This window comes from Hemiscyllium ocellatum, chromosome 7, assembly GCF_020745735.1.
Source record: "Hemiscyllium ocellatum isolate sHemOce1 chromosome 7, sHemOce1.pat.X.cur, whole genome shotgun sequence".
NCBI lineage: Eukaryota > Metazoa > Chordata > Chondrichthyes > Orectolobiformes > Hemiscylliidae > Hemiscyllium > Hemiscyllium ocellatum.
In genome coordinates, this window is record NC_083407.1 from 96,107,908 (window position 1) to 96,124,033 (window position 16,126).

The 16,126-nt window shown below is 41.3% G+C and overlaps 1 protein-coding gene across 13 annotated transcripts in view; it reads left to right on the forward strand.

The window, feature by feature from the left end:
- The window catches only part of hdac4 (histone deacetylase 4), a 494,585-nt gene that overhangs the window by 442,420 nt on the left and 36,039 nt on the right, over positions 1 to 16,126 (forward strand). For all 13 annotated transcript variants that reach the window (XM_060827518.1, XM_060827517.1, XM_060827519.1 and 10 more), the window contains 2 exons: positions 3,101 to 3,220; positions 3,770 to 3,867. In XM_060827518.1, coding sequence (XP_060683501.1) covers positions 3,101 to 3,220; positions 3,770 to 3,867 — 218 coding nt within the window. The remainder of the gene's footprint in view (positions 1 to 3,100; positions 3,221 to 3,769; positions 3,868 to 16,126) is intronic.

A 16,126-nucleotide genomic window follows, 5' to 3' on the forward strand; every position in this document is an offset into this window, starting at 1 on the left:
CATTTTTTGTTCATATTCTAATTAAGTCAGCAAACTATGCCACAGATTTCAATTTGAGCATGCCTTCCCTTGACAGAATAGTGGAGCAGTGAAGAACTATGATTTCTGAGGTGAGAAAAGATGAGGGAAAGAAATAAGAGACCATAAGATATAGAAGCAGAAATAGGCCATTCAGTCCATTAAGTCTGCTCCACCATTCACTGAGATCATAGCTGACCTGATAATCCTCATCTCCATCTTCCTGGCCTTCCCTATAATCCTTGATTCCCTTACTGATTAAAAATCTGACCACCTCAGCCTTGAAATGTACTTAATGATCCAACCACAAGAACACCCTGTGGTAAAGAATTCCAAAGATTTACTGCCCCTGACAGAAGAAATACCTCCTCATCCCTGACTTAAATGTGCAACCCCTTATTCTGAGCTAATGTCCTCTGATGCCAGATTCTATGACAAGAGGAAACAACCTTTCCACACCTGCCCTGTCAAGTACCTGAAGAATTTTGTTTGTTTCAATAAGGTCACTTCTCATTCATCTAAATTCCAATGAGTACAGGCCCAAACCATTCATTCTATTCTCAGAAAGCCATCCCTCCATACCTGGTATCAGCCTGGTGAATTTCCTCTGGACTGCCTCCAATGTCAGTATAATCTTTCCTTAGATAGGGGGCCCAAAACTCTTCACAGTATTCTAGGTGTGTTCTGACTAGTATACTTTTAGTTTTAATATAAACTATACTTTTAGCATAACCTCCCTAATCTTATACTCCATTCCCATTGAAATAAAGGTCAACATTGTATTTGCCTTTCCTATTGCCCGCTGAACTCTTTCTGCTTCATGATTATCATTATGGTCAAGGGCTCTCAAATCCATCTGTTCTGTTGCTTTCTGTAGTTTTCTAATAAATAATATTCACCACCTCTATTCCACCTTACATTATCCCATATTGTATTCTGTATGCCAAGTTTGTGCCTGCTTGCTTCACCTGTCTGTATCCCTCTGCCTTTTTGTCTTTGTCTCATCACTTGCCCTTCCAACTATTGTGTCATCTGGAAACTTGGCTATGGTACATTCACTTCAAAAGGAAGTGAACATATTTAAGTGTTGCTGCCTGCTTTCCCCCATATGTTCCATTGCCCAGTCACAAACGTTTATAGGAGCAAATTTCACCTGGTGGTGATCTGGTGGGGTGATTTGCCACTTGTTGAGATCAGTGTGATTAAAATTAGTGAGTTCTACAATGGGGTCCACTGGAATAACACCCTGGGGTTAAGGTGAAAATACAAAACAAAGTATGTGGCAAGAGCAAGAGATGGATCTGGCTTAGGCCAACTGCTATGCCTGATGATATTAGAGTTGGGCTGAATGATAAAGGAAAGATGAGAAGAAGCACAAGTGGAAAATTAGTATTTTTGTATTCAATTTCTTATTTGACTTGGTAACCAACTTTGTAACTCTGATTCTATTAAAAGAATCAAAATGAATTTCAAGACATAAATTATTAATTCATTCATTCTTTGTAATAAAAGAATTATTTCAGGCAGCATCTATAAAGAGAAACAGTTAATGTTTCACATCATCATTCTGATGAAAGGTCACCTTGACCTGAAATATATATGGTTTCTCTTATAGATATATTGAACTTTTCTAGCATGTTATGCTTTTAATTCCAATTTCCAACATCCACATACTTTCCCAGGGTGTTATTCTCGTACAGCCCATTGTAGAACTCACTAATTTTAATCACACAGATCTCAACAAGTGGCAAATCACTCCACCTGATCACCACCAGGTGAAATTTGCTCCCATTGTCATACCATTTCTCATTAATACTAAAGTGATTTCATACAAGTTTAAAATTGAATTCATATGCATCAAGGCAAGTTTACTGGTGAAATGTGCATTTGATGCTAAACATAGAATTATTTAGACTATTTGGTCAATTGTAATAAACAATGGTTGAGTACATGCAAACTATTAAACTAGTGCTCTAACGTCAGTCATATCAAGTCCAGTAAATCAATAGATTGTTTTTATTTGTCAAAAAAGTTTTACCTTGTTGGATATTACTGTGGTGACTGCCAGTACTAGTGCTGTGCTGTCTTAATATAGTGCTTCATTGTAGAGCCGCAAAACACTTGGATCTGTCCACATCACTACATGATGAATACTAGATTTACTCAGGCTATATTGAGTATAAATTTCTGCAAGAGAGAAGGATTTTTGGTTTGAAGTTTACCCTAGATAATTCAGAAGCAGGTTTACCAGAGAACTAAGGCACGGTCATTTGTTTGTATTGTTTGGAGAAAATAATTAGAAAGTAAGATCCATGTTTGAAGCAAATAAATGTTTTGTATAATCTATTTAATACAACTGTTGGGCTTGCCATCAGGAAGAAATGGTGTTGAAGCAATTTTACACAGCATGGAAATAGACCCAACTCGTCCATGTCGAGGAAGTTTTCTAAACTAATCTAGTCACATTTGCTTGTGTCTGGCTATATCCCTCTAACCCTTTCCCATTCATGTATCTACCTTTTAAATGTTGTAACTGCACCTGCATGCATCACGTCCTCTGGCAGTTCATCCCACATATAAACCATCCTCTGTGTGAAAAAAGTTGCCTCTCCTCCTTTTTAGATCATTCTCCTCTCACCTTAAAATTACTCCCTCTAGTGTTGAACTTCCCAACCTAAGAAAAAGAAATATGCTATTCACCTTATCTATGCTCCTTCAAGATTTTATAAACCTCTATAAGGTCACCCCTCAGACTTTGACGCTCCAGTAAAGAAAGTCCCAGTTTATCCAGCCTCTCTTTATCATTCTTACCCTCCAGTCCCAGTTACATTCTTGTAAATCTTTTCTGAACCCCTTGCAATTTAATAAATCCTTCCGAGAACAGGGCAACCAGAACTGTAGACAGTACTCCAAATGTGGCCTCAGTGTCCTGTATAACCACAATATGACATCCTAACTCCTACACTCAATGGCATGAGCGATATTTTAGACACAAATTAACTCTGATCCAGATTTAAAAAGAAATCTGGAATTTTACTTCTCAAACCTGACCATCAATTTGCTGTCTAAAATTGTACAACAGGACGTGCACCATGGCAATGGAACACAGCAGGCATTCTACAGTGACCCCAACGTGTTGTACATTTCATTGCATCGCTATGATGATGGCAACTTCTTCCCTGGTAGTGGAGCCCCAGATGAGGCAAGTAATTCAGATTGCAGTTAATATTTTATATCAAAGGAAGTCTCAATTCATGCCCTTTAAGAGTAAGAATGAATCATAAAATCTAAAAATTAATTTAATTTTACATATACATTACATTATAATTGAATTTCTTGATAATTGAGTAATAGAGAAAACATGACAGTATATATTTTCAAATTGTTATAAATGCAATCATATTGGCTGTCCTATGAAGGAAGTTGTAGTTCGGCTTTGTTTAGAATGAGTTTTTTTTACATCCTTTAACTATGTACTGATTGAGCATATTTTTAAATTGCATAAAAATATTATTCCTTCAGAAAGCAAATGTGTGTATTCTTTATACTGAATCATAATGTAGCATAATAGAACAAGAAAATATTTGCAGGAATGATAAACAGACGAGATCAGGTATAAAGTACATCATTTTGCAAATGATCTCTTTTCCAATGTTGTTTGGAACAGTGATATAATTTAAACATTTAAAATTGAATTTAAAATAGAAAGGCACTTCCTTTGTTTAACATTTTCCTGGTTTTGGGGCTTCAGGTTGGGACCGGTGCAGGAATTGGATTTAATCTCAACATGGCCTGGACTGGAGGTCTGGATCCACCAATGGGAGATGCTGAATATTTGACTGCATTTAGGTGAGACTTCAACATATTCAGTAAAGGTTATGACATTATTGTCAATTGTGTTTGATTTATTGAGTTGGATTTACTTATTCAAAGGGAATCTTAAATAATTAATATTTTCATATATTTCATGTAGAAGTTAAAGAACAGTCAAAATCCAATAATTAAGTGTTTAGTCAAATACTAAGTGTGATATTTTTTTTATTTTAAAATACTTTCTAGGTAATTAGATTCAATAGCATTGAAGTATCTACTGTCAACTAAAAGACTTAGCTTCAAATTCTCATTCCTAATGAAGGGCCCGAAACATCGATTCTTCTGCTCCTCGGATGCTGCCTGACCTGCTGTGCTTTTCCAGCACCACACTATCAACTCTGATCTACAGCATCTGCAGTCCTAGCTTTCTCCTTCAAATTCTCATCCCTAACATTCTCATTTAGGTTGTTTTAGGACAAAGCTTGACTATGACTGACTTGAGTCAAAAGTTACTGTTAGTCAGTCACCTAAGGAGAAATCTCAGAATGGTTGTAGAGATTCTGTAGAATCATAGAGTGGCATATGAGGCCATTCAACCCACCATGTCTGTGCCAACCAGAAAGAACCATCCAGCCAAAGCTTATTTTCCAACTCTTGGTCCACTACTTTTGTAGATTAGAATAAGTCTAGTACCTGTTGAGGCAGCATGGTGTCACAGTGGTTAGCACTGCTGCCTCACAGCACCAGTGTCCCAGGTTCGATTCCAGCTCGGGCGACTGTCTGTGTGGAGCTTGCACATTCTCCTTGTGTCTGCGTGGGTTTCCTCCAGGTGCTCCAGTTTCCTCCCACAGTTGTGCAGGTCAGGTGAATTGGCCATGTTAAATTGCCCATGGTGTTAGATGCATTAGTCAGAGGGACATGGGTCTGGGTGGGTTATTCTTCAGAGCGTCAGTGTGGACTGGTTGGGCTGAAGGGCCTATTTCCACACTGTGGGGAATCTAATCTCATATTCAAATACAATGGGAGTTTCTGCCTCCAGTGTCATCTAATCTTTCTATCAATCACCTTAAATCCATGCTTTCCTTCAAAGCTAAAAATTTCCAGTCCTGATAGAGACCTAAAACTTTCCAGTCCTGATAGCATCCCATAAAGCATCCCTTCTAGATACTCGAATGTAATTGCAACCATCCTGTAATATGTGATCAGATATGGCAGTACTGTTAATGTGACCTAACGTTTCTACATACTGTAGTAGTCTAAGCATAACCTCCATGCTTTTATGCTCGCACTAGGAAACTTCCTGTTTCTTTTCAAAATCTAGTACTGTTCACTTAATGGTAAGGTCCTAGGGAGTGTTGCTGAACAAAGAGACTGTGGGGTGCGGGTTCATAATTCCTTGAAAGTGGAGTTGCAGTAGATAGTACAGTGAAGAAGGCATTTGGTATGCTTGCCTTTATTGAGAGGTTATGTTGTGGCTGTACAGGACATTGCTTCGGCCACTTTTGGAATACTGCATCTAATTCTGGTCTCCATGCTATAGGAAAGGTGTTGTGAAACTTGAAAGGGCTCAGAAAAGATTTACAAGGATGTTGCCAGAATTGGACAGTTATAGGCAGAGGCTGAATAGGCTGGGACTGTTTTCCCTAGAGCTTTGGAGGCTAAGGAGTGATCTTATAGAGGATTATAAAATCATGAGAGACCTGGCTAGGATAAATAGACAAGGTCTTTTCCCCAGCATTGGGGAGGCAAAAACTAGAGGGCATAGGCTTAAGATGAGAGGGGAAAGATTTAAAAGGGACTTAAGGGGCAACATTTTCATGCAGAGGGTGGTGCATGTATGGAATGAGCTGCCAGAGGAGGCTGGTATAATTACAACATTTAAAAAGCATTTGGATGTATATACGAATAGGAATGGTGTAGAGGGATATGGGCCAAGTACTGGCAAATGGAACTAGATTTGTCTGGGTTATCTGTTCGGCATGGATGAGTTGGACTGAAGTGTCTGTTTCCATGCTGTATATCTCTATGACTCTGAGCAAGTAGAGGAAAACTTTGACATAGTTTTTTGACTGTCTTATCTACCTAGTTTACTTCTTTAAGGCTTCCATGGACATGTGATCCAAGGTCCCTCTCCTCAGTGTCCAACATTTATTGTGTATTCCCTTGTCTTTTCTTTGCTCCTATCCAGATGCACAACATCTCATATCTCTGGATTGAATTCCATTTTGCTCTCTTCTGCCCATTTGACCATTCCATTGGTATGTTTTGCCTGTTCACAACTCCCTTCCACATAATCAACATGTAGCCAATTTCTGAATGCTTTGCGAATGTCTTAATCCTGGCATCTCTGTTTAAGTCTAAATCATCAATTATACATGACAAAATGTAAGAGACAATACTGAGCATTGCAGAACCCTACTACAACCTGTCACAAGCATCTATTGATTTTTGCTTCGTACTGTTAAGCCAATTTTCAGTCCAGTTTACCACTTTCGCTTGGAACCATGGGCTTTTACTTTGTAACTATTCTAGCTAGCTGCTGATTACACCTTTGTACTTTAAGTACAGAAAATTGTGTAGGTTTTAGAGGGAATGAAGATTTATGACTTTTTCATTAAAGGGATCAAAAGGTGAGGCCAAGGATAAGCACCAGGAGGCAGAGGAAGAGATTTGTAGAAGCTGCCAATATTGTCTGAAGATTGGGAAGATTTTATAATTTAGGAAAGGAAGAATAGGCATTAAATAAATGATTCGCATATGTCTGTGACAAAGTCAGAACAAAAACCAAATTGCGAGAAACAAATGAAGAAATATAACTGAAGAATTTAAAGTGACCTAAAGTCAAAAAATTCCTTGGACCCAATGGCCTACATCCTAGGATTTTAAGAAAGGTGGTGACAGAAGTAGTGGCTGCAGTGGTTTTAATCCTCATTAGATCTCGGATTTTAGAAAGATCCTTGCAGTTTGGTAGTTAGCAGACATTATTAACTGCTCTCTGTACATTAAAGCATGTGATACACTAGGCTTTATGAACTGAGTTAATAGTGTACAGGAGAAAGGGATTATGCTGAACTCGTATGAGGGAGTAGTTAGACCTCAACTGGAGTATCATATACAGTTCTGGGAACCACACCATAAGGAAAGGATGTGAACACTTTGGAAAGAGTGCAGAAGAGGTTTACGAGAATATTCCATGGATGAGAAACTTCAGTTATGAAGACAGTCCCAATTTCTCCAATCTGTTTCCCTTGGAGAGGAGAAAACTAAGTGGAGATTTTGGTACAACGCTTCAAAAGTATGAAGGGTCTGAACAGAACAGATAGGGAAGAATTGTTCATTCTCATAAGAGGATTGAGAACAAGAGAGCTAAGATATAAGGTAGTGTGTAAAAACAAGCAAACGTGAGGTGATTTAAAAGAATCTTTATCGCATAGCAACCTGCTATGGTTTAAAATGCACAGGCTGGACATATTGTGGAGGCACGTTCCATTGAGGCATTCCAGAAGGTGTTGGGGAATGAAAACTAAAGTAGACACAAAATTCAAGGTTAGTGAATAAGACTGAACCATAATGTTTGTTCAGAGGTCTGGTGCATGTAATGAGTCGAACAGTCTCCTCCTGCACAGTTGCAATTCTATGATAATCCAATTATTCAAGAAAGGAGAGAGAGAAAAATATTGAAAGATACAAGTTAGTCAACCTGATATCATTAGCAGTGCTAGAGTTATTATTACCGATGTGGAAACAGGGCATTTAGAAGTTCAAATGATTAGACAGAGTGGGCAGTGCTTTCTGGAAAAGAAATTGTGTTTTACAAATCCTGCTTTTTTTTTTGCAGGTGTAATAAGCAGAGTAGATGAGAGATAACTAGTGAATGTAGTGTATGATTAATGAATAGAAACCAGAATGTAAAACTAAAGTAATTTTTAGCCTTTCAGGCAACAACTAATTGGGTGCCACAAGGGTCAGTTCTGGGCCTCAGCTTTTTACACTTTAATAAAGGCTTGGTTGAGAAGACTGATTACATTTGTTGGTATACAAGTTTGATGGGAAAGTAGGCCATGAGGATAGAAAGAAGCTACAAAGGAACACAAATAGTTTAAATGTGTAAAGAAATTAGCAGATGAAACATATGTGGAGAAATGTAATGTTTTTCACTTTGGCAGGAAACATTAAAAAATGGAATAATATTTGTATGGTGAGGTACAGTGAAACGTTAGTAGTCAGAGGACGTGAGTATCCTTGTCACAGAAGTGAATATGCAGCTTCAGCGAGCAACAAAGGCAGCAGTTGGTGTGTTTATTTATTTTGACCCGCAAAAAGAAAAGCACCACCTTCTTGACCTGCAATCTTCTTCCCGACCTCTCCGCCCCCACCCCCTCTCCAGCCTATCACCCTCACCTTAACCTCCTTCCACCTTTCGCATTCCCAACGCCCCTCCCCAAGTCCCTCCTCCCTACCTTTTATCTTAGCCTGCCTGGCACACCTTCCTCATTCCTGAAGAAGGGCTTATGCCCGAAATGTTGATTCTCCTGCTCCATGGATGCTGCCTGACCTGCGCCTTTCCAGCAACACATTTTTCAGCTCTGATCTCCAGCATCTGCAGTCCTCACTTTCTCCGTATTTATTGCAAAGCAATTAAAGTATAAGAGTAAATAAGCCTCAGTGATAGGACCTTGCTGTGTCACAAAGTGTGGTGCTGATAAAGCACAGCCGGTCAGGCAGCATCTGAGGAGCAGGAGAGTCAACATTGAGCATAAGCTCTTCATATGCTCGAGACGTCGACTCTCCTGCTCCTTGGATGCTGCCTGATTGGTTGTGCTTTTTCAGCAGCACAATTATTGATTCTGTCTCCAGCATCTGCAGTCCTCACTTTCTCCTTGCTGAGTCACACCAGGAGTACTGTGCACAGTTTTGATTTCATTACCGAAGGAAACATATACCTGCCTTAGAAGAAGTGCAAAAGAAGTTCACCAGACTGTTTAAATAATCTAAATCTATATTCTTTGGAGTTTAGAAGATTTGAAGTTGATTTTATTGAAACGTACAAAATTTCTAAGAAGGTAGCCAAAAGAAAGGCATTTAACAAAGTTATTTGATTGCACTCTTCAGGTCAAATGCAAGAACACCAAATCTGGAAAAATTACAGCAATTTATAAATGGTTGTGATCATTTTTGAGTTTTGGCATTGTTGTGTTTGACTTTTTCAGTGCAAGTTGAAAAATATGGACAGTGTGCACTGAGTTTTCCCATTTGCAGTTCATGTGTTTTGAGAGATTCATGGTGCCAGTAACTTTCTACATTCAGTGATCTGCTCGTCACCTCATTAATTATGCAACCGAGCTCTTCAAAGCCCTTCTTTAGAATTATACAGAGGGAGAGGTGTAAGTGGTTGCCACTGCTATAACATTCCAGTGTTTACACCGAGCTCGACCGTGTGGCACAAAAAGGAAGGATCACACCCTGCTTTATAGGCAGACACCTGGAGATGCTGGTGGTTGAGGTGGTGGAGAGGAGGGCTGTCCATTTTCTAGCTGACCACCACAGGCGGCCCTGCCACCAGACAAAGCCAGACCTGGACCCAGATAGCAGCCCAGAACAGTTCAAGGTAAAGCTGGTTGCCTAGGAGTGCAGGAAAAATGTCAATGATATGCAGAACTCTGCAAGAGTAAAGGCCACCATCTTTTTTTACCTTGTGTTTACAGGGCCACATCTCATTCTAACTCTGCCATAGTGCACTCATCTCACCAAAGCGCATGGATTACAACTTGCAGTGTTCCGTAATTTCCATTCAATGGCTCCCATCCACCTCACCCTCCCGAACTATTACCTTTTCCAGCCCTCTTCGTTTCCTCTTCACTCACTGGGGTCACCCACTACCTCTATTGCCTCTGCTAAGACTGAATGGCCTTGAACTCAGGGCTGCTTTTGACCTAGTCCAGCAGTAAGGAGCCTTGGAAAAACTGGAATCAGTGGAAATCAGAGAAACATTCTCTACTGGTTGCATTCATAGCTGGCATAAAGGAGGTGACTGTGGTTTTTGGACATCAATCGTCTCAGCTCTAGGACACAGCCCCAGGACCGGGTTCTCGGTCCAATCATCTTTAGCTGCTGACTCAATGAAAATTTGTCCATCATAAGCTCAGAAACGGGGATGATTGTTGATGACTACACAATGTTCAGCACTGTTCATGACTCCTTGAATACTGAAGCAGTCCAGATGCAAATGCAACAAGGTCTGCACAGTACTCAGAATTAGGCTGACAAATGGCAAGTAACATTCACATCACACAAGTGCCAGGTGATGTTCATATCTAACAAGTGGGAATTTAGCCATTACATCTTAACATTCAATAGCATTACTGTCACTGACATCCCACTACCAGCATCATGGAGGCTATCATTGACCAGAAACTAAACTGAACGAGCTATGCAAATACTGTGACTTAGAAGAGCAGGCCTGAGGGAAGGAATCCTGCAGTGAGTAACTCAACTCCTTTCTGCCCATCGACTGTTCACTACCTACAAGTCATGTGTTGGAATACTCCCCGTTTGCCTGATGAGTGCAGCTCCAATGGCACTCAGAAGCTTTAACAACATTCAGAACAAAACACATCACTTGATTGGTAACACATCCACAAACACCTGCACCTCAGGTATTCTGTATCTGCAGCATGTACCATCTAGAAAATGCACTTTCAATATTCACCAAGGCTCCTCACTGCTCTCATCTGTTTTAATGGCGTATCTTGTTATAGGCCTTTACACAGTGTGGTATGGATGCTTTCTAAGGAGGTCATGGTCATGCCTGCATACAAAGCTCTGAACTATGTGACATTGTTGAATTGTACTATTCACAATCAGAGTTTAAGTGCTACATCAGGAGTAGAATTCTGCCCCTAAGCTACCATTTAAGACACCAGGTCTTCAAACCCAAAATAAAAGCAAAGTAATCGCTCCCTTCCACCTCACAGACCATTTACTTGCATACTTACATTTCAGTCTGAGAGTGTGACCACTTCGGAGCTTTGTCATCCAGTACTAACTATGGAACGTGTTGGTAAATAGGAACTTCAGGTTCTGCTTTTAGGTGCCCTTAGCTGATTACAGTTGCTGTGCTGACATGGCAGGGAAGGAATTAATGTACACAGTGTGATGCTCCTGATTGCTTGAGGTTAAGATTTTGAACGTGCATTTCTGGACAAATAATGTCTTACTGCTGAAGTAAAATTGGAACCATATGGGTGACTTTACTGAATCAGTGGTGACACAATAATGCACTTGCCCCAGCAAGGCTTTCAATCCAGGAAATTTACCCCTGAAGGAAACAACAGAAATTTATTCTGCCTGCTTTGTATGTGGCATCAGCCATTTTGTGTAGTTATTGTGCTGTTAACTTTCAAACCAAAATGGCAATGTTTTAGCTTCATCTTCCTGTGAATGACTTGCAGGTTTTACCTGTATTACAATAGTTTCACTTGATTCTTCATGTTTTGTTTTGTGTTGCTATGTCTTTGGCCCCTTCAACCACTCAGTCTCCCTTTGTTTCCATTGAGCCCCTTTATTTTACAAAAACATGCACACGTCACCCTCCAATCCCACAACTTTGGAAATTCCCATGTCCATGATGGCCCTATAACCTCCCCAAGTGGAGGCCATAGTGACTGGGACTTGTGAAAAGTGTGACTGTGAAAACTGAGGACCCATCCTTCATCTAGGTTGCCCCCATCACCTCAGTGCAACAAAGACTGTCCCCTGACCACTGTTGAGCAAAACCCAAGGACTGACTGAAGTCCACCCGACTAACTGATTTACAAGACAAACTCAACAGACCACAGTTCAGACCCTGGATTGATGTCACCACAACACTCTGATTGATCAACTGTAATCCCCAAACTTGCAGGAATATGGTCATGACACAATCACTGGACTTCAAGGATCCCTGGCCTCGAAGGGGACCAACTGCCTGACTGAGCATGCTAAACCCCTGGACGAGAAGCAACTGTGGCAGCAACACCCTGACTGGCCATAGTCCCCCTTGCCCCAAGAAAGGATCAGTCCATGTGACTTTATTACAATTTGTTTGAAGAATGTGGAATAGGCTTGTTCCAAAACCTGCATCGTGGCGACGTGGTTCAGGGAGGGACAGGACAAACAGCTCAGTATTCCAGAATTAGTATGCTCGTGTGAGATTGGGATGGAGGGTGGGGGAATATGTAAAATAATAAGTTGTGTTGTAGTATTGATCAATGGCGTCAATTACTACAATAAGGAGGAATGATACATTAGAAGACACGACTGTTTAGACCATATGGGTCAAATTTAAAAACTAAAAGAGGACGATCACATTTCTGAGCGTGTACTAAAGACTGACAAACTGTTTCAAACAGAAATTGAAAGATTGTGCAGATCTCAGAAGTATCAAAATGATAGGAATAGGGAATTTTGACTTTCCCAATATTAACTGAGATAGACAAAGTGTGAAAAATCTGGAGGGGGGTGCAGAATTCTTGAAATGTATCTGGGAGAGATTTTTAGCCAGCATGTAGAAGGTTCTGCAATAAGTATCAATGGAAGAACACTTTAATGATATTGATCGTAACTCAGTAAGATTTGAGGAAGTTATAGAAAAAGACAAAGTTGGCCTAGAAGTAAAGATTATGAATTGGGGTGAGCAGATTTTAAAATGATAGGGACAGGAACAGAAATTGGTTTGGGAGCAGCCATTTGTAGGAAGAACTTCACAGCAATGGAATTCTTTTTAGAGAGGAAATGAATGATTTAAAAAGGACATGGAGGCAAATTCTTTACACACAGTGTTTCGTTTGTGGAATGAACTTTGAGGAAGTGGTGAATATGGGTACAAATACAATGTTTAACAACCATTTGCGTAAGTACATGAATAGAAAAGGTTTGGAGGGATATGGGCCAGGAATAGGCAGATGGGACTAGTTTGGGATGATGTTCAGCATGGACTGGTTAGACTGAAGTGTCTGTTTCCATGCTGTGTGTTCTATGACCCTATGTTCCTGTTAAGATGAAAGCTAGTACAGGGTGCTGGTGAAGCCACACTTGGAGTACTGCAAGCAGTTTTGGTCTCCTTACTGGAGAAAGGATGTACTGGCACTGGAGGGGGTCCAGAGGAGATTCACTGGGTTGATTCCGGAGTCGAGAGGGTTGGCTTATGAGGAGAGACTGAGTGGACTGGGATTATATTCATTGGAATTTAGAAGAATGAAGGGGGATCTCAGAGAAACATATTAAATTATGAAGGGAATAGATAAAATAGACGAAGAGTGGTTGCTTCCACTGATGGCAGAAGTGAGGACTGCAGATAGTGGAAACCAGATTTTAGATTAGAGTGGTGCTGGAAAAGCACAGCAGGTGAGGCAGCGTCTGAGGAGCAGGAAAATTTCGGGCAAAAGCCCTGAAACCAAAACAGGAGGGCATAGCCTAAAATTAGGGGAAGCAGATTTACGATTGAATTGAGGAAGAACTTCTTCACCCAAAGGGTTGTGAATCTGTGGAATTCCCAGTGAAATAGTGGAGGCTTCCTCACTGAATGTTTTTAAAGCTAAGATAGATAATTTTTGAACAGTAAAGGAATGAAGGGTTATGGTGAGAGGGCAGGTAAGTGGAGCTGAGGCCATGGAAAGATCAGCCATGATCTTCTTGAATGGTGGAGCGGGCTCAAACGGTCAGATGGCCTGCTCCTGCTCATGGTTCTTGTCTTCTGTTCTTATCGGATAAGCAAATCTAGAGAACCATGAAATTCCAGAACGATATGGTAGGTGGTAGCATTTTTCTTCAACCAGTGACTTCCAACCTCCACCTCCACCTGCTGGTGAGGCCCCTCCACCTCGCCAAGCGAACTTTCATATGAACCCCATGGACTTTGGACCTCTTGGAGGTCCCCGCCAAGCCATCTACATGAGCTGCATCGGCCCATCTTTGCCCCGCAGACCCTAGCATATGAGGTAACAGTGCCGGAGTAGTCATCTTTCTTTGTTTTACCATATCTAAACCCCCCGCTTTTACTAATATTGTAGCCTACAATTCTCAGTTGAAACCTTCCCCTTTCGTCTGCAGTCCCAATCTGAAAGAAAGTTATTGAGTCTCCTTTTTGTAGCAGGGCCACTACCTCTGTGCCCCTTTTCCTTTTTTTTCCCCCTTACGTGGACAAATCCAATGGACTGATTTTGGCCCACCCCCTACAATGACCTAATTAGATGACCCTGGACAAGAAACACTCCTAGCCCTTACTGGCAGTACATCTTTTGAGCTGTATTAGCTGTAGCCCCACTCCCACTACCACCTATACCCTGCCTGACTGCTATAGAACCCCAAGACTGTTACCCACTCTCTGGACTGCAGAGGCGCAGGCCTTGTGACCACAAGCACCCCAGTTGGATGCCTGACCATGGCCAACCCCTGGACTGGTATGGGAGGTTGCCCTAATGATGCCTTCATGGACTATGGTGAAGACTATTCCCCTGAAACGTTTGAGACGTAACTGCCCACTTGCTGCACGTGTCTGTGTTTGCTGCATGAACTGCTGACACATGGTGGAGGTGTGAGACTGGTGTAACATTCTAACGTACACCACACTGTATATCCCCATGACTGAGGACTGCTGAGCAGCAAGGCGAGTTGCCTGGATGTGTGACTTCACTAATTGGCACAGCACAGCAAGGCAGGAATGCTCTGAGCTAACAGGGAGGGACTAAGTGAGCAGCCGTGAGATGCACCTTGGCTGGGTGCCTGTTCCTGCAATGCGAGGTGTCCTTGCAGCAACCTTTCAGTGCTAGTTGCCTGAGTGTCCTACAATGCGAGGCTGTGCTTCCTGAGAATCCTGCAAGTGGATCTGAGGATTGCCACGATAATCTGAGGGGTTGGCAAATGTCAGGTGCCAGCGTCAGTGAACAGAGGGTGCAAGCATCTGGTGGCCATGGTTGGTGCCCTGAGATGCTGTTTGGCGCTGAGTCACCAAGTATCCATTTGAGAATTCTCTACTTTTAGCTTGTTCACTGCCTTTGGTTAGATGGGAAGATGAATAGTAATGAAGCAAGTCATGCAGTTAATAAAGCGTGCAACAAGCTAAAATGCCCCTTAATTAGTGAATTGCCACTACCTAATGAGAAACCCCTTCAACACTCAGCAAGTGCATGAAAAATGCAGCAAATTGCTCCCAGTGACAAGACAGGCCTTGTTGGACCCTTCATCGATTCTACCACAAATCATGCCATAGAATGTGTCACTTTTATGAGATTCCATCCTATGACATGTATGTTGAGGTAGCACAGTGCCATATGGCAGTTAGTCCAATGCCTGATGGATTGACTGTTCAGTTCTTCCCAGCATGACAAGCTTCATGAGCCACACAGGCTGGCCTCTCATAAGCCTGTCCTAAAGTCAGTGAGTATGCATTAAGAAAGCGCTGTGAAGTAGACAGAGGACGGCTGTTTCCAATTGAACACAGTGAGTGAGCACTAAAAAGCAATCTAAGAGCCATAAGTTGCATCCTATGCAGATGCATGAAAAGAGTGTGTCCCTGTGCTCAAAGCAATTTAGTAGAAGCAGACAAGTTGTAGGTATCTCTGATCTCCAAAGTAGTGTTGAAGGTCTCAAGTGTTGGTCTAAGAACACGCATGATGATATGATGATGCTGGTGTTTTGTTGCTGCAACTTATATGAATGAAGAGTTGAGGAGGATGGTGTCCCAGAGCGTGCAAAGTCAAATAGCACAACAGGTCAGGCAGCATCTGAGGTGTAGGAGAGTCGAAGTTTCGGGCATAAGCCCTTCATTAGGAAGGGCCGATAAAGGGCTTATGCCCCAAAACATCAATTCTGCTGCTCCTCAGATGCTGCCTGAGCTGCTGTGCTTTTCCAATGCTGCATTTTTCAATTCTAATCTCCAGCATCTGCAGTCCTCACTTTCTCCCAGAGCATGCAGAGATATTGTGCTGAAGACACGGTTGGATATTCGCCAGGACAAGCAATCGTGAGTTGTAGCCACTAGGTCCCGACTTTGTCTTGCAATTTGGGAAATTGTGCCATTTAGTTTCAGTCGGGGAAGAGAGGAGAATTAGATGTGGCATATAAGTAAGGTGAGTTGGCTTAACTAATAAGATACAAATGTATTGAGTAAGGTAGTCTGTACTCAATAGCAAGATTCTGACATCACCATTTAGGCTTAAGGGCAAAATCTCAAAACCTTTGGTCAAAAATTAAGATTCTAATTTTTTCATTCTTTCTTTATTTTCCCAGCATTCTTGTCACAAAAGAGGACAAAATT